We start from the raw sequence: 20,127 nt of genomic DNA on the forward strand, positions 1-20,127 counted from the left end.
TGGACAAGTTTTCTAGTGTGTTGGGAAGGATTTAAAGTAATGTTATAGGGGGATAGGAAGCTGATAGGAATTCAAGAGAGAACCGGAAGATAGAGAAGAAATGAAACATTCAATAATAGGCCATTTCTAAATGTGTTCACTGAGATATAAATAAATATAAAGTGTTCAGTAAAAAGGGAAATGAAGCATTGGTAGACATAAGGAAGAATGATAGTTTAGCTATTATGAAGCACAACAGAAATGGCACTTAAATGTCTTCGAGTACAAGGCTGGTACATGAGAATCATGTTGTATATGAGAAAGGTATGGACTGTGGCAATAGTAGTTAAAGAACGTATTAAAGTTTTGTGATGGGATGATTGATAAAAGGAACATCAAATGGAAGTTGAGCAAGCTGAGTGAAGTATCAAATTGGAGCAAGTACCAAATTGGACCAAAAATGTTAGGGCACTAATAGTTGGGAGTTTCAACTACTAACATTAATTGGAATATAGGTATTGTAAAATCTATGGGTGGTGGGAAGGGCGGGGAGGGGGCATACTCAGAACTGATTAACCAAATGCCATTATGTAGCAAGCAGAATAAGCAGGTGAGGAAAGGTTAGTGGGGGAGGGGGGTAAACTATTCCTCATTTTATTACAAAGCAAGAAATAAGGAAGACTGTAGAACCACAATATATAGCACCAAGTCCACAAAATGTAGGAACAGAAATAAGCTTGCTTCACTATTCAATAAGATTATGACCTATCCAACTTTCCTCAAATCCAGTTTCCCCACATTCAACCCTTGATTCCCTTACTGATTTAAAAACTCTAATCTTTGTTTTGAATATATTCATGGGTTCTGCCTCCACAGTTTCTGAAACATGGAATCTAAATAATTCACAACCTTTTAAAACAAGGAAGTCTTCCTCGTCTCAAATCTTAAACAGGCATCCTATTATTCTCATACTATGCACTTGGATCCTAAATTCTCCTATGAATGAAGCATCACCTCAGCACATATACTGTCAAGACCAAAGGAAACGCGCGCTCACATTCTTTCGAATTTAGAGGAGAATAGGCCTATTTGTACAAACATTTTATCACAAGAGTTTCTCTATTGCTCAGATCAACCTGGTAAACCTTCTCTGAATTAAAAGATGTGGTCTCATGAGAGCCTTGTAACTCCGTATGTAATAAATCTTCCCTGTTTTCCTGCTTCATGCCCCTTAAAGTAAAAGGCTGTATTCCATTAGATGTCTCAGTTAGCTGCTGAGGTAAGGCAAAAACTCAGAACATACAGTAGTTAAAGGCATGCTTGAAGAAACATAGATTCTAAGTCCAGGTGTCGGAAACAAACGAAGGGAATCCCGGCTATTTTCTTGATTAGTTTTTGCTCTTCAAGAGGTGTCCCAAATAAGCAGCTGCCCAACTAATGAATGGCCCAATTAAATGGAATCCCTGTATTTTAATTTTACATAGAATACATTTGAGGATTTAAAAAAAAACTATATATGCAACTTCTGTAGTTTCAAAGGATTTTCTCCCTGCCTTACTCTCTCTAAAGTAATTTAAAGACTTCATGTGGTACAAAACAGGGATACATTGAAGTATAACTTAGCAAAATGTCTCAAATAATCCCTAGAGATAAGGAATCAAGCATCCATAAATAACTAATACAGTAACTTCAGTTAGAATACTTCTCAAAATTGAGACATCTCATGTACTTCAATATTGTCAAAGCTATACTTCTTTCAATACAAAAGAAAATAACATGAGTCAGCCATTTAGCCCCATATACCTGCTCCATAGATCACAACTAATCCTTCAGTTTAAAGCCACTTTCTTACAGCAGCCCCATATGCCTTCATTCTCTGATTAGTTTCATATGCAAAAATCCATTAATCTCTGTCTTGATACACTCAACAAATGAGCCAATGACACTCAGCACTGACTGTGATAATCCACAGTCCTCTTGCATAGAGAAATCCAAAGATTTACTACGTTCTGAGCAAATATATTTCACCTGGTCTTGAACAGTTGACCCCCTATTATAAGGGCCTCTAGCCAGAGAAAACATCATCCTTGTATACTCCCTGTCAGTCCTAAAAGAATTTCATACATATCAATAAGATCAACTCTAATTTTTCTAAACTCAAGGGAGAAATGGCAGTCTACTTCATCTCTCTTTCTACACAAGGCTTGCTCTTCAAAGAATCAGAGGTAAATCTCTGTGGCATTCTATTACAATATAGGGTTCACTGGGTTGTGAAAGACAATTAACAGAAATCTGAATTTACACTAATTTTAAAAGTAAGTTTTCAAATAAAAAGTTAGTTACAGGTTTGCACACATGGGATGGGGTAGAGCTAGTTAATTCAAAAAGGCAACCAGTCCTCAAATAAAATGTTTACATGTAACCTTCCAGATAATCAAACAGACACCAATTTCTGTTAAGAACACAGCTGGCAATTCACAACCGGATGCAGCACTATAAAGAGATTTGTATTGGAAAATGGCAAGGCAATCTCTTTTATTAACACCTGGGAAATATCTTGCCAAATAACATTACATACACTGATAACTGATAATTTAAGGCCGTCAAAAATAGCTTTTGGATGTGGGACATTCTGATTCTGTATCTTTGTAACTGCATGGGAAAGGCAATAAATAAATGCTCATGTTAATCAATCTCCCTACACTCCTGACTAACAGAAAAATAATCAGATTACAGATAATTCTTAGGAACAGAACCCTTATGTATTCTCCTGAAGATAAAGACAGAACGCTCCTGAAGATTCTCTACCATTACCTTCCAATCCATAATGCCAAACATCTTCTGGAATATATTTTATTATTTGTTTATTTATGGTAACATTACTAGGTGTTGTGAGTTATACGTGCTGTGTTGTGCACCATGATCCAGCGGAATGTTTTATTTGGTGGTACACATGTATACAGTTAAACGACAATAAATTTGACTTGAACATCTGCAATGTTGGTTGGCATTGCAAGTTCAGTTACATTACACTAATGCTCAGGGAACTGAGATTTAAATTTTTGATGAATAAAAAACTAAATTGTTATTTATTCAATGTCAAGGATGACCTGATGTGTAAAACTGGAACCTTATGCATAAGTACAGCACAATGCACAGATTTATATTTGTAAGTCAACCAGCACAAAACTGAAATAGAATTAGCATAGCAGTATTGCAATTTATGGCTAAGTTTCACCTCTCAGGAGCTAATACAAAGGCAAGCTTCAACTGTTCCAGAGTTCTTAACCCAAAAATATATTAAAAAATCAATTGCTCATTTCATGATTAGCACAGTCTCCTGGTATCATTTTCATCTCATTTCCTGCACACAGAGTGGAAAAACATACTTACTTTTTGTTGTTTGTGCAAATCAAGCAAATCGCGTACATGATGTCTCAGCATGTTTTGACACTTCCACATTTCATTTAATGCCCTGTTAAAAGTTGAAATAAAAAGTAAGGACATTAGTAGCCAATTTCAAACTACCATTGGATTCATTATAATTTCAAGTCCACTACAGAAATACTGCAGAATTTGTTATATCCTTCTGTGATGCCATAGGCCCAGAAAAATGTTATTAATCAGTTATTGGTATTTGATCACATTGGTAGCTCTCAAGTCTGTGACAATCTTTTCAGCAAAGTAGAGCTTAAATTTATCCAATCAAGTTTTTATCCAGTATATCATAGATTTTTAGTATAATTCACAAATTACATTCTAACAATTATGGCCATAATTGGAGGTTCAGCAGGTTGATTCCAGAGATGAGGGGGTTAGATTATGAGGAGAGATTGAGTCCCTTGGGACTATACTTGTTGGAATTCAGAACAATGAGAGGACATCTTACAGAAACATATAAAATTATGAAAGGGATAGATAAGATAAAGGCAGGAAAGTTGTTTCCACTGGTAAGTGAGACTAGAACTAAGAGACATAGCCTCAAGGTTCAGGGAAGTAGATTTAGGACGGAGATGAAGAGGAACTGTTTTTCCCAGAGTGGTGAATCTGTGGAATTCTCTGCCCAAATGAAGCAGTGGAGGCTACCTCAGTAATTACATTTAAGACAAGGTTGATAGATTTTTGCATAGTAGGAGAATCAAAGGTCATGGGGAAAGGGCAGGTAAGGTGGAGATGAGTCCATGGCCAGATCAGCCATGATCTTATTGAATGGCAGAGCAGACTCGATGTGCTAGATGGCCTACTCCTGCTCCTATTTCTTCTAATATGATTTTCTTGTTCCCGCTATCTCCTTGGAAAAAAATGGCATTCATATCATCTTCCGTTGTATTTCTTGTCCAGTTGCATAAAATTACCATTCACTGCAGCAAAAGTAACTGGGGTAATTCTCATACTGATATCGCTGGAGGCAAGAATGAGAAATTTCTTCTGTAAAATTCGCCCATTCTTTAAGATCTTTGCCCAAACTTTCCATCACATATGCAATAAGCACATCACAGGCATAAAAGGAATAAAAGTAATGTCACCTCTAGTGTCAATGTTAAAGCCAGTCATAGAAAATTTCACTCATTTCTCCCTATCAATCACACTTGGTGATCATTTAAGCACTTTAATTCATATTAAAATATCCTCCATTCATTAATTTTTTCTGAAGAAATTCTCAGGCTCTTAATGGGAGAAGCTGTTGCTGTTCCTGTCTTTTCTATTTTTTAAACAGGCTCTGTTCACTAGTTAATCTGGCTTTGTCAGCTACAGAATACAACTTCTTCTGAAGTAGTTCCTCAGATTGAGGATGATTTGCTTCCACTTCACTCTTGTGTGCTCTGAGGTGGCTAACAAGGCCAATGTAGGAACACAGAACAGTAGAGGTCCTTCAGCCCATGACGTTGTGCCACCCAACAATTTAACCTCCTCTAAAATCAATCTAACCCTTCCCTCCCACAGAGCCCTTTAATTTTCTTTCATCCACGTGCCTATGTAAGAGTTTCTTAAATGCCCCTAATGAACCTGCCTCTACCATCACTCCTGGCACTGCTTTCCACATACTACCAAACTGTGTAAACCCCCCCCCCCCACTGTAGATCCAACCCCCTTATTTTCCTCCAAGCACTTTATATTTACCTCCCACCCTCCATATTAACCATTTCTGCCCTGGGAAAAAATCTCTGGCTGTCTATTCTATCCAATGTCTCTCATCATCTTGCACACCCTGTCAAGTCACCTCACAATCTCCTTTGCTCCAAAGAGTAGAGCCATAGCTTGCTCAGCCTATCCTGATAAGACATGCTGTCTAATTTAGGCAGTATCCTGGTAAATCTTCTCTAAAATTTCCACACCACATCTATTCTATAATGAGGTGACCAGAAATGAACACAATACTCCAAGTGTGCTCTAACCAGAGCTTTATGGATCTGCAATATTACCTTGCAGCTTTTGACTAATGAAGCCCAACATAGTATACTCTTCCTTAATAACCCCTGCACTGCAATTTTGACAGATCCATGGATGTGGACCCCAAGATCCCTCTGTTTATCAACAGTGTTAAGAATCCTGCCACTAACCCTGCATTGTGCCTTCAAGTTCTGCCTTCCAAAGTGAATCACTTTACACTTTTTCAGCCTGAACATATGCCACTTCTGAGCCCAGCTCTGCATTCTATCAATGTCCTGTTGTAACATGCAACGATCTTCTATACTATCCACACCAGCAACCTTCATGTCATCTGCAAACTTAATAACCCACCCTTCAACTTCCTTGACCAAGTCATTTATAAAAATCAAAAAGAATCCAAAAACAGATCCCTGCAGAAGACCACTATTCTGAATCCATGCAGCCAAGTTTCCATGGATCTTATACATCATGACTTTCCAAATAAGCTTACCATGGGGAACCTTGTTACGCACCTTACAAAAATCCATATACTGCTCTGCCTTTAATTTGTTTTGTCACTTCCTCAAAAAAAATCGATCAAACTTGCGAGGCACAACCTGCCCCTCACAAAGCCATGTTGACTATCCGTAATCAGACTATGCTTCTCCAAATGTCTGTAAATCCTTTCTCCCTCTCTAGTATTTTACACACCAGACAAGACTCGTTGGTCTCTAATTCCCACTGTTAACCCTATTACTCTTCTTGAACAAAGGAATAACACTTGCCACTTTCCAATGTTCTGAAACTACACCTGTGGCCACTGAAGACACGAAGATCATCCTCAAAGGCACAGCAATCTTCTCATTTGCTTCCCATATAATCTTCAGTACATCCCATTGGGCTCCTGGGACTTAATCTATCCTAACGTTTTTCAATAGCACATCACTAGGCTGGGGTCCACTCTCACTACTCTAAGCTAGACACTAACAGACAAAGGAGGAGAAACCTGACAGAAATCTCAACCTGGCCTCCACCTCTTGAGTCAAAGCCTCTCTTTTGAAATCTGGTGCTTGAACTCCACAAGCAACTTTCTCTGTGATCTCAATCTTCACAGATCTTGACAGGTCACACTTGCTTTTGAACCGTAACATTTAAATTCCACAAGTAACTGCAGACTCTTCCATAGCCAAAACATGAAGTGGCCAATGGATGCATGTGTAAGTAGTTTATGAAGTGGTATTCTCCTTCTGCCATTTACGCAGGACTTCTGTGCCTTCAATGCTTGGTTAAGGTTCTCAATACCATCCTGAATGTTCCTTACACACATTGGGAGGTTATGGAGTAGAGATGCCCTTGAGTTCCTGGAGATGTCCTTGAATCCTTTCCTCTGACCAGCTAGTAGTCTTCTCCTGGACTGAATTTGAAATAAATTGTTTACCTTGGGAACCTGCTCCCCCACATGTAAGCAGCTTTGACCAATGTGGTTGACCAAGAATAATTAACGTGTCAGTGCTGGGGATGCTATACTAATAAACTGGAAGGATTCACTTATCCTTCCAGTTTATTAGAAGAATTTTGCAGACACAGCAATAATGCCTCATGATGCCTACACTATATAATCCAGGTTTTGAAAACACATAGGATCACACAGGATGGGAGGAATTGCTGCTGCCCAGTACAACATGAGAGTTTTGTGCCAAGTTTGAAGTCTTGATCTTTATGTACCCCCCTTCCTTTTATGTGCCAAAAATCACAGATATCTGCCTTCACTGAGAGCTGTGTTTCAAAATATAGGAATTGGTCCACGCCTTCAATTCATTGTCAGAAGGCAGTGTGGTGATGCTGTGACAGGTTGACAGAGGGTCTTGGTATTGCAGGTAATCAGTACAAAGACTGACACAGTGAATAAGTTGAAAATGTCTTGCAGCAGAACATTTGAGACTTTTGTTCCACTTCACATTCAATTCATCAGCTAACTACAGATCTTAAAAAGGTATAATAAAAAGCTTCTGTTCAGGAACATTTCATTATTTGCCAAATCGTACTTTTTTCCCCCTTTATCACCATCTTTAGATAGCTATTATGCTAGTACAACATATATACTAAATTTTTGTTCTGTTACTACTATTCCTTAACATAAAGTTGTACCACTAATGCTACATTAATTATATTTTAAATAAGCAGGCTATGTAGTTGAAGACCAGAAAATTATGCTTCTCAATTTTTAAACTGCAGTTCAGAATTACACATGCACTGACAATGGCAACTTCCCAGCAATAGTACACAGTATCTACAAGAAAAGTTTTTTGTAAATCAAATGTATTCATGTACCAAGGAATTGTGAATCCCAAACAACTCTCATCTAAGACTAATTATCAGATTACAGTAATGAAATGTGAAAACTACAAACCTTTATTAATGAAATTTTGTGCTTTTTTTTGTCAGTGACAACTATTTTTAAGTTTTCAGCAGTGTAAGCAACCAAACATTTGCAATATGATAGAAAGCATTTGCCAAATTAATGACTGGTAGAGTCCTCCCCAGGCTTTGAAATCCCAACTTATGCACAGTCTGTAGTATGCACTTGTACTTGCCAATGTACAGGATGCCACATCAGGAGCAGCAAATGGAGTAAATGAGGCTGGTGAAGGAGCATATGAATACTTGCTCCATGCTGAAGAGCTGTTCAGATCCCTGGATGTAGGTGAGGGAGGTGTAAGACGACTTTCAAGTATGGCAGGGAAAGTGACAGATGTTATAAAAGGATAGGTGGGGGAGGCATGAGTGGACCAGAGAGTCAGAGGAAGTGGTTACTGTGGAAGTTGGAAAGAGGTGAAGAGGAAATGTGGCTATCGGTGGGAATTTCATAGCAGCAGGCAGAATTTGCAGAGGAGGGACAAGGCAGGAACAAAGACAGCCTTGTTTATATATCTTGACTAAGAGTTAAGGATTAGGGCATGATAGATTTGAGGCTGTGCAGGGGAGCTCTCTGAATGTGATGACATTTGTGACAGTGCAGGAGTAGTGACTGATGTTTATTGGTGGGTGGGGGTCATGGTTCAGGGTAGGTGTGAGAGTATCCGAGAGCTGCTGTCTGACCCCTGCAAGGTAGAGGTTAGTTTGCCATACTATAATGACACTGCCCTTAGGGGTAGGTGGGTTGGACTGTCCAAGACCTAGTAGGGGTTGTAGGCAAGGCAAGGAGAGGGGTGGGAGAGTGGTGCGGGGCTGGGAGTAGGATTATGAGGTCAGAGGGTGGGAAAGAGAGGAAGCCATAGTGGGAATGGTGACAGGGGAGGAAGAAAAAGACCCGCAACATTGGGAGCTTGGGGATGGGCAGGAAAGCTTGGTAGTACCATCGGAGTTTCAGAAGCCTGAACTTGAGCAGGAGACATGACTGAGAAATATGAATGGTTGAGTTAAACACCCTAGACTGATTACACATTAGCCAGGCAGCTGTATTTCCAACGCACAATATGTTTAGATTATAAACTGTTGTTGGGAACAGAACCCTATTGTGACCTGGGGAGGTCCTGTACTTAGAGAAATGGAATTCTTTCTTGCTGGTGACTTCTCATGAACCTCTATAGAGTCAGGTAAAAAAACATCAAGATAACAAATCTCAGAGTAGCTATCATTTCTGAGCAGTGGCCCATAATTCCCTATGATGATGGAAGTAAAATCATCACAACATATCATTTTCACTGTGGATTTTAACACTTTGCTCTGAGTACAGCTGAACAGTTCCAACAATTGACATGTCTTGAATAGAACAAAATTTGCAATTTAAATAAAGGAAAATTTTAGATGATGCAGTTGGATGATTTCAGTTCAATTTTTTAGAAAGCTGACAGTATCCATGAATAATTGGTCAAAAGAATTTTATAGCTAAGTTACTTCTATAATTCAGGGTTTTCCAAATTGTTCTGGCAGTAGTTATAACAAACTCTATATTAAGGCTAACTGCTTCTGAAGCAGGAAGTTAAATCCTTTAGGTATAGGAGCATAGATCTTTTTACTTCAGTGCTAATTTCCATAGGACAGCTGGAGTGCCACACTTCAGCAATCCATGCAATGCTTGTTATGAAGGTAAAAACATTATCATATCTGAAGCCATAAGGCTGTGTTTAATATGCTTAAACTTTAATTAGTATTATATAATTGCATATTTGTGTAAAGGGAACATTACTCTTGACTAATTTTTCAAGAAAACAAAGAGACAATAGTGAATAATTCAGAATCATACACTTGGGAGTTCAGTTAAAACAATTTTAAAACATACTTCACAGCATTGGTGTCCAGGGTTGCATAAAGATAATACAAACACTTCATCCTTTCTGTAGTCTCCAAGTTGTGAGGCACCATATACTGTGCAAATATCCGTTCAACAAGTAATCTGCAAGTCAGAATTCAAAAGCATTGGTTTGGTTTTTAAAATACTGCAGTATGTAGCAGCTGCAATACTGTTCAAATATGTTATTTTAATGAAAAACTTAAGACTTTCAAAAGAGCAATTACTTCTGCAAACTATTTAATGTTGCAAACAACCACATAGTGACTACAGTGCACACCAGAGGTCACTCTTCCAACTCCGGGGTAAATTTACATGGCTAAGTATACTGTAAACCCTTCAAAATTGATTGTATTCACACAAAAATAGACATTGTGTCCTTTCATCTATAAGCAAAGGATTGTCCCATTTTTTTTTACTCTTTTTGAATACCACAGTGTACAGAGCTGATCAAAGAGATCATATACAGTATATGCTAAGCAAAAGAGCAGTTTATGATAATATGGTGCACGTAGATTACACTGAGCAACACGCACAAAGAGCTGAGGAACTCAGCAAGTCAGGCAGCAACTATGGAGGGGCATTAAGCAGTCTTGGGTTTGAGCTTAGACCATTCATCAGGACTGGAAAGGAAGGGGGCAGAAGTAGGTGGGAGGATGGGAAGGAGTACAAGCAGGCAATGATAGATGAGATCAAGTGAGGGGGAAGGTGGTTGGGGAGACGGGATGAAGTAAGAAGCTGGGTGGTAATAGGTGGAAGAGATAAAGGGCTGAAGGAGAAGGAAGAATAGGAGAGGACCATAGAAAGGGAAAGGGGTGATGGGCAAATGAGAAAAGGAGGAGAGAAAGGGTTGCCAGAATGGGGATAGAAAAAGAGAAGGGGAGAGGAAGGTGTGATGACTGGAAGCTTGGGAAATCAGCGTTCATGGCATCAGGTTGGAGGCAATCCAGACAGAATATGAGGTGTTGTTCCTTCATCCTGAGCTTGGTCTCATCGTGGCAGTAGGGGAGACCGTGGACACACATGTCAGAATGGGAAGTCAAATTGAAATGGGTACCCACTAAGAGATCCAAATATGCTCTCTGATTTGCTTACTGAGCTCCTCCTACATTTTGTTTCTGTTGGTCAAGATTTGGAACATCTGCAGAATCTCATGTGTGCAGATTACACTGAATAGCTAAAACAGACATACATGTTGAAGCAAAGCAGGTCAACTGCTTTAAACTTCTATCTTCAAAGAGTTTGCATTTTTAAAAATCAAATGATTAACCCAGTGTATCAATTACTGGTAAAATTTGGAACCCTATAAAATAACGGGCTGAAGAATTTCAGTGCCAAGCATGTCTTTTAAGATTGAAATTTTCCCTCAAATTCCTTTTGGATACCAAGGATTATTTCTCAATCTTTACTGTGCAAGGCATTCTTAAAATCTAGTCACTTGCAAAGGCATGGAACTAAATTCTGATAAATATTAAATGTAACTTTGTAAAGCTTTAGATAATAAGTTGACCTGTAGATTTAATAAAAGTTAATCTCCATTAAAATTCTGAATGATTCTGCAATAAAGATGTAAATGAAAAGATAAAAAGATAAACTACAAGATTTTGCAAAATCCCAAATTCAATTTCTTTTTTTATATGATCTTGATAAAAATTATTGCAAATAGGTGCTGCACTTACAATGCATGGAATATACATAGGAACTATAGGCATACAGAAAAACACAAACACGAGGAATTCTGCAGGTGCTGGAAATTCAAGCAACACACATCAAAGTTGCTGGTGAACGCAGCAGGCCAGGCAGCATCTCTAGGAAGAGGTACAGTCGACGTTTCGGGCCGAGACCCTTCATCAGGACTAACGGAAGGAAGAGCTAGTAAGAGATTTGAAAGTGGGAGGGGGAGGGAAGATCCAAAATGATAGGAGAAGACCGAAGGGTTTTTTTTTCATGGTCCATGGAGAAAAAAAGATTGAATTATCAGGAGTTGTAGAAAACCAAGCTGTAACCACATTAAAACACACAAGAATCTGACAGGGCTTCACAAGCTTAATCATAGGATAAGGTGACAGCCACTTAACACTCAACACTCAGAGAGGAGCAATCACATTTCTCAAATTGCTGTGAATGTTTTAAAACTTCTATTTCAGATCACTATAGCTTTTAAGTTTCCATACTCATAATAGGCAAAGGCAGACAAATGGAATGGCACAGTGGCATAGCTAGTAGAGTTGCTGCCACAGTGATTGGGTTCAATCCTGACCTCTGGTGTTGCCTGAGCAGACATAGCCAGCTTTTCCTGTGACTGCATAGGTTTCCTCCAAATGCTCTAGTTTCCTTTCATGGGTAGAATATGGGCAGGTTTGTACGCTAATTACAACTGTAAATTGCCCTTGGTGTGCAAGTTAGTGGTAGACTACGTGAGGAGTTAAGGGAAGTATGGAGAATACAATGATTGGCATAAGATTGGTAGAATTACATCATCTTGCAGAATTGATGAGCTGAAAAGCCTGTTCCCATGCTCTATGAGATCTTGAATAATAGGGGAGTTAAGTTTATTTGAGGCTAGTCAGGAATCGATCAGATGAACCATGATCTCACTAAACAGTGAAGTAGACTCAAATGGCAAAATGTGAGTCAATGCTGCTCCAAGTTCTTATATTGTATTTATTATGAGGAACCGCACTGAAAAATCACTGGTAAAAATGACTAGGTTTGAACAAATTCCTTTCATATTCCTTTTGTACATATCAATTAACTTTTAGTGATTTCAGGATGTAGACATTCAAAATAACAGTTGTTTCTCAGTTTTCAAAACTATAATCAGGTTTGATATCACTGGCATATGTTGTGAAATTTGTTGTTTTCTGGCAGTGGTACCCACAATTGAAATGCTGATGGAACTGGTAGAAAGGAGGCTAATTCTACAACAGCTTTGATGTTCCCTGGATATTAACCAAGTAATCTGACAATAAAGGCAGCCCTGAAAACAGGGATCCACAGGTTGGCATTAACAATTAAAATGTAGAATTCCAAATATGACTTGTTTAAAAGTAAATTTTAGAAAGATAGTCACCCTAAATGGAATGCATGATATTTTAGAAAAGAAGGCATGTGGGGATGTGGGGCAGTGAATTTGAAGAAAGGTCTAATTAATTTATAGGTAACACCAACATGTGACATCCTATACTGTATTTGCAGCCAAGTTTGGGGACGATATGAAGATAGGTGGAGAGGGATATAGGATTGATGAAGGAGGGAATATGCAGAAAGACTTAGACAGATGAGAGAATGGGCAGAGGAGTAACAGATGAAATATATTGTAGGGAAGTGCATGGTCTTGCACATTGGCAGAAGGAATAAAAGCATAGACTACTTTCTAAATGGGGAGAAAATGTGGAGACATTAGTAGTGACATTTTAAAAATAAATTTGCAGAGGACTTGAAAATTGCATTTCCACTCTTGAGGAAGGCAAAGAAAGGAAATTACAGACCAGTTGGCCTGATTTCTGTGATTGGGAAGGTGTTGAAATCCATTACTGAGGATGAAGCTTCAGAGTACTTAGAGGCACATGATAAAATAGACCAAAGTCAGCACAGTTTCCTTAAGGGGAAATCTTGTCTGACAAATATGTTGGAATTCTTTGAAGAAATAACAGGCAAGATAGACAAAGGAGAGCCAGTGGATGTAGCTTACGTCATTTTCAGAAGGCCTTTGACATGATGCTGCACATGTGGCAGCCAAACAAGTGCCTATGGTATTACTGGAAAGATACTAGAATGGATAGAAGATTAGCTATCTGCCAGCAGGCAAAGAGAGCAAATAAAGGCAGCCTTTTCTGGTTGGTTGTCAGTGAATAGTGGCATTCCACAGCAGTCAGTGTTGGAACCAGTTCTTTTCATGTTATGAGTCAATGATTGGGATGACAGAATTAATGGCTTTGCGGTCAAGTTTGCAGACAATATACGAAAATAGGTGGAGGGGCAGGCAGTGTTGAGGAAGCAGGGAGATCAAGAGAATGGGCAAAGAAGAGGCAGATGGAATATAGTGTTGTGAAATGTATGGTCATGCACTTTGGTAGATGGAACAAAGGCATAGTCTATTTTCTAAACAGGGAGAAAATTCAGAAATCAAAAGATGCAAAGGGACTTAGAAGTCCTTGTGCAGGATTCCCCAAAGGTTAGCTTGCAAGTTGAGTCAATAGCAAGGAAGGCAAATACAATGTTGAATTTATTTCTAGAGGACTAGAACATAAAAGCAAGAATATAATGCTGAGGCTTTATAAGGCATTGGTCAGACTACAATGTCAGCAGTACTGGGGCCCTAGTCTTAGAAAAGACATGCTGGTACTGGAGAGGGACCAGAGGAAATTACAAGAATGATCCCAATAATGAAAGCATTAACATGAGGAGCATTTGATGGCTCTGGGCTGGAGTTTAGAAGAATGGGGGTGGGATGGGGGATTGTACTGAAACCTATCAAATACTGAAAGGCCTAGATAAAGTGGATGTGGAGAGGATGCTTCCTATAGTGGAGGAGTCTCGGATCAGAGTAAACAGCCTCAGAATAGAGGGGCAGCCAGTTAGAAGAGAGATAAAAGATAAATTTCTTTAGCCAGAGGGTGGTGAATCTATGGAATTTATGGCTGTACAGGCCAAGTCATTTGGCATATTTAAAGTGGAGGTTGATAGGTTGTTGATTAGTCAGGGCGTGAAGAGTTATGGGGAGAAAGCAGGAGAATGTGTTGAGGGGGATAAAAGTCAGCTACGATGGAATGGTGGAGTAGACTCAATGGTCCCAGTGAACTAATTCTGCTCCTATATCTTATGGTCTATATATTAGTTTTACAGTATGAAAAACTCCGTTGATGTGTCAAATTTCCATGAAAAGTCTGCTTAATCCATCTTACCAAGTTCTGGCAAGTGCTCATATTTCAACCATCGGTTGTTTCTTTGAGGAAAGAGCAGTAAGTATTTTAAATGAAATGGTAAATGTGATTTAGAATTATTTCCAACAATAAGAGTTGGATGGTCAGAAATCAACAAAAAGGAGATTTAATAAACTAAGTTGCTGGCATTGACAACAAAAAAATTGAAGATGGTAGTATACAGAGGAACACGTGGGAAATGAAGGAGCACACAATCTAATCGAAGTATAAGACTATGAATGGGAAGTTACAGAGGTAGTGAACACAGAAAAGGGGACAAAGGGAAAAGATGTTCATTAAAAAGAGTAAGAAATTATATTCTATCCCCAGCGTGGTCCTGGAATAAAGTCATTAAGAGCTTCATGTGATCTGCTATTGGGCTGCTAAGCTGGTTACGATTAGGCACACTCAAGCCTTCAGGCATATTTATTTTCTGCAAGGAATAAATTGCTATTGTTAAATTTAGCAGCACCTCAGCTTTATCCCAAGGATTCTAAAATTGCACTAGTAGGATCCTTGGACAGCTAAGAACTCAGTAAGATGTAAAGATCTTGTCAGAATCTCTGGTAAATTAATCTAACTTGTTTGCACAGAATTCAAAGCAAAATGTTTAAGGCTGTGATGGAGGTACAGTTCTATGCAAAAGTCTGAGGTATATAAAATCTCTCTCACTTGCAGGTGCCTCAGACTTTTGCAAGTACAGCAGGCTGTTTTTTGTATCATCTCCTGCGTGGGTTAATTTTGATTTGATTTGAAGCACATGGTGGAAAGCCACCTACAGTATCCTCTCTTTATTTGCCCATGAAACAGCAATATCTGTGAGTCTTAAGTTTTTGTTAATATTGGTAAACATTTGGTACATATAATACTGTGCAAAAGCCTTAGGAACCCTAGCTACTGCACAGTACTGTATGACCACTAAGATGTGATCAATCACACACTTGCCCTGTATATGTAAAGGGAGAAAAAAAATATCAGGAGCGATTTTGTAATAGAATAACTTTATGGTTAAACTGTTATTCACAAATACGTAACAAATGAAGGCTAGCCTACTGGGGAATAAGTTTGACAGGATAATACCACTAACAGGCAGCAAAACAGTAACAGTCACTGACAGGAAGAAAGCACTTAAGGGTAAATTACAAAGGCTAATGAAGTCATCAGTCGTTCTCTCTTAGTTGAATAGTTTGTCCAAGTCTTAGCATATAATTTTTCAGGGAACATAGGATATTAAGAAAGAATGTTAATCTATTGCTGGCTAGGGGATTTGTTCAATCTGCATCTATGATGACAATTTGTTGAGATTTACTATCAATGATTTAAATTGAAAACAACATTCATCTTAGTGACAAAGGAAAGAATATTAAGCCCATGAGCGAAGTAAAATTTACAATTAATTCTACTCAGTGACTAGCCTCCAAGCCAGAAGAGACCTGTAATACAAATATCAACCATTTGTTCGGGCAATGTAAGAAAACTGAGGAGAACTGTTCCATCCTGACATGGAAGACAAACAGTGAAACATATCTTCTTAAAATACACAGCTAATTCAATAGGAGGGATAGAAAATTTCTTTAAGAGTAGAAATAATGAAGTCCAGAAAATAGCAATTCAAAATATATTAAGTTACTTCTGTCAGTGACGATATTTTGACGCTAAAAGTAAACACATCCAAGGCTATAAAAACAAATATTATTGCAAGAAGAGTAAACATTCTTTTCTGGGGTGATGACAGCAATTTTTATGAATTATACAAATTACACCCAATATACAAGCTTGTTGGGTAGATGTTCCAAAGATAAAAGAAACAAGCCAAAGACTGGAAATATTCCTTGTGGTCTTAAACTAACCTATCAAAATATTGTTTTTAATCTACTTTTTGGAGGGAGTTAAAAGTGGGCATGTAATAGCAACAAATATTGGGAAAGTCTTTTCAGAAAGTCCTCAGGATTTAGTACTTGCTTCCACTCAAGTTGGGTACTGAAGGGGTCAGAATTGTATACTCTGTGCATATGGGTCAGGAGGTGCTCAACTAATGGGTGGGTATTTTGGGAGGTGATGTGTTCCTCCCACCATTTATATCAGGCTTTGATACAATCCCAACAAACAGATTAACTCAAGGGCTAGGAACTTCTGCAATCTCTTGGGCTTTTAGAATTTCTGACAAGGAGGCTTTGAAACAAAAAACTTGAATCTACTCCTCTATCCATCTGTTGCCTTGGGAGTCTGGTGTCTGACATGCCAGTCCATCAAAGCTCACTAAGTATAACAATTACACATGGAACAGTAACTGGCATGGTATAAAATTTGATAATGGCTAAATTGGCAAACAATTGTGATCAATATATATTAAATAAATTTACTACTTTATGAATAGCAATCCACAAACCACAGCATTCTACTACACACTAGGCATTTGATATGGTGCCAGTATGCTGCGGTTATGAAACTAACATAAGAGGCACAATCATAAATAAATACTCCTCATTTCCTTCATTTTCTATCACCACAGTAAAGGAACAAAGCTTAAAAATAAAACACTGATGTTCACCGAATGAAAGGCAGAGCTATCACAAATAAAATGCGTCAAGGAAAAAAGATTCAGGGCAAAAAAAAAATCAAGGTAATGGCACTAAGATTACTTCACAATGTAACTTGGTCCAAAGTCAATCTCCTATTTAAATATCAGCGGAGCTGGAAGTTTCATCTTCTAAGAGCCAATTTCTCATGTCTACAAATTGGCAAGGATATTACCCAAGATCACATCTCCTTTGAAAAACTACCACAGAACAAAAAAATGTTCAGCATTTTACCATCATATTTTAAATATGGTAAATTTTAGGAATTAAATGAAAGTCTAAATAAGTCGGGATAATATAGTATTCAGACACAGAAAAGGTTATCCATGTTTCATTAGAACTAGAAGATGCTATAATTGGACAAAGCCACAGAAAATAAACAAGAAATAAAAAAGTCTTTGATATATTACCAGGATTTCTCATTTGAGATTTGCAAAATTTGCTGTAATTCAATGGTATAAATTTGAATATCCTCCTGCAACAGTGAAATCATGATGTAAAAGACCTATAGCGTCACCAATTATTAATCTTAACATGGCAAGAAAATGATTTAAATCATAACGTGCATAATGCAGGCATTTTATATTTGTAAAACAGGTACAATCATAACTTTTGTTTTTTGATAGTTAGAATTGCCACAATCACCTGCATTACATTTATGTCCAAAAGTTACCACGTACTTGTCATCAATGCTGTTTTGATAGTATATATGCAGAAGTTTGTCCTTAATCCATGAAATCTGTTTGGCAGCTTCTTTTCCTGCCTCAGCTTGTAGACAATACTTTTTATAGATCTGTGCCAGACCCATCATAGCTTCTCTTCTCACTCTCCACTGGGGAGGAAAAATAAGTATTACTTTATTAATACTTATTTAAACCACTGGATATACAATATCTTTTATTTCTACACAATTCTAACACAGGCAGTGGATATTGTCTACATGGACTTCAGTAAGGCCTTTGACAAGGTCCCGCTTGGGAGGTTAGTTAGGAAAATTCAGTCACTAGGTATACATGGAGAGGTGGTAAATTGGATTAGACATTGGCTCAATGGTAGAAGCCAAAGAGTGGTAGTAGAGAATTGCTTCTCCGAGTGGAGACCTGTGACTAGTAGTGTGCCACAAGGATCAGTGCTGGGTCCATTGTTATTTGTCATCTATATCAATGATCTGGATGATAATGTGGTAAATTGGATCAGCAAATTTGCTGATGATACAAAGATTGTTGGTGTAGTAGACAGTGAGGAAGGTTTTCAGAGCCTGCAGAGGGATTTGGACCAGCTGGAAAAATGGGCTGAAAAATGGCAGATGGAGTTTAATACAGTCAAGTGTGAGGTATTGCACATTGGAAGGACAAACCAAGGTAGAACATACAGGGTTAATGGTAAGGCACTGAGGAGTGCAGTAGAACAGAGGGATCTGGGAATACAGATACAAAATTCCCTAAAAGTGGCATCACAGGTAGATAGGGTCGTAAAGAAAGCTTTTGGTACATTGGCCTTTATTAATAAAAGTATTGAGTATAAGAGCTGGAATGTTATGATGAGGTTGTATAAGGCATTGGTGAGGCCGAATCTGGAGTATTGTGTTCAGTTTTGGTCACCAAATTACAGGAAGGATATAAATAAGGTTGAAAGAGTGCAGAGAAGGTTTACAAGGATGTTGCCGGGACTTGAGAAACTCAGTTACAGAGAAAGGTTGAATAGGTTAGGACTTTATTCCCTGGAGCGTAAAAGAATGAGGGGAGATTTGATAAGAGGTATATAAAATTATGATGGGTATAGATAGAGTGAATGCAAGCAGGCTTTTTCCACTGAGGCAAGGGGAGAAAAAAACCAGAGGACATGGGTTAAGGGTGAGGGGGGAAAAGTTTAAAGGGAACATTGGGGGGGCTTCTTCACACAGAGAGTGGTGGGAGTATGGAATGAGCTGCCAGACGAGGTGGTAAATGCAGTTTCTTTTTTAACATTTAAGAAACAATTGGACAGATACATGGATGGGAGGTGTATGGAGGGATATGGTCCGTGTACAGGTCAGTGGGACTAGGCAGAAAATGGTTCGGCACAGCCAAGAAGGGCCAAAAGGCCTGTTTCTGTGCTGTAGTTTTTCTATGGTTCCTAATTGAAAATAATGAAATAAACATAGATGTTTTTATTCTATGTAAAATAAGGGTTCCCAACCTGGGATCAACTGATCCCTCGGTGATTACTAGGGATCCATGATATAAAAAGGTCGAGAACCGCTGATTTAAAAGATCGTGTGTGCGTACGTCTGTCTGTGTGTCCGTGTCTGTGTTCATGCCTGTGTCTGTGTACATGCCTATGTTGGCATCTGCGTGTGTGCCCATCTGTCTGGTGTGGTCATAGCATGCAATTCTACAGAAAAACAGGGCAAAAATATAATGGCAAGTCTCCACAATTGGCCACTGCAATAAAATGCAATGAATAATTGGATAAATTTATGGATAGTATCTTGTCTGAGCCTTAATTTAAAAAACTTAAACCTTCGATTTTGATTATTACAATGTATGCAAGCATTCACTTCAAGTGTTAGGTTATGCTATAAAAAGATAAGACTGGATAACAATTCCAGACACCCGTATTCCAATGCAAGTCCAGAAAGTCAGCTAAACTGTGATAGGCTGTGGATGTGATAAGAAATTTTCCCAATAGGCAACTTCATGAAAGATCATATAAGCAGTAATATAGATGTATTGACCTCTAAGAGGATGACAAACTTGTCATTGGGTTTGGAGGCATGTGTGCCTCAATGATCCAGAGAGATGAAGATCATATCACATTTTGTGTGTAATTAATCCAGAAAAATCAGGTAATTGCAAAGGGTTCACAAACATTTTCTTGCAATTTAAAGGCTGGAGTCAGGACTTCATACTTTGGCTCTTGATAGGGTCACCCATGCCAAACAGGTCAAAGGGTAGAGGCCAGTCTAAGAGTGGTCCTCTGGTTCTCCAAGTTCAGGGGTTCA

General features: G+C 38.4%; 1 protein-coding gene across 11 annotated transcripts in view; it reads right to left on the reverse strand.

The window, feature by feature from the left end:
* Positions 1-20,127, reverse strand: part of pds5b (PDS5 cohesin associated factor B) — a 263,499-nt gene that overhangs the window by 99,879 nt on the left and 143,493 nt on the right. For all 11 annotated transcript variants that reach the window (XM_072262926.1, XM_072262916.1, XM_072262922.1 and 8 more), the window contains 3 exons: positions 17,825-17,976; positions 9,632-9,745; positions 3,373-3,454 (listed from right to left, as the gene is read on the reverse strand). In XM_072262926.1, coding sequence (XP_072119027.1) covers positions 3,373-3,454; positions 9,632-9,745; positions 17,825-17,976 — 348 coding nt within the window. The remainder of the gene's footprint in view (positions 1-3,372; positions 3,455-9,631; positions 9,746-17,824; positions 17,977-20,127) is intronic.

The sequence above is a fragment of the Mobula birostris genome, chromosome 7 (genome assembly GCF_030028105.1).
Source record: "Mobula birostris isolate sMobBir1 chromosome 7, sMobBir1.hap1, whole genome shotgun sequence".
In the NCBI taxonomy this organism is placed as follows: domain Eukaryota; kingdom Metazoa; phylum Chordata; class Chondrichthyes; order Myliobatiformes; family Myliobatidae; genus Mobula; species Mobula birostris.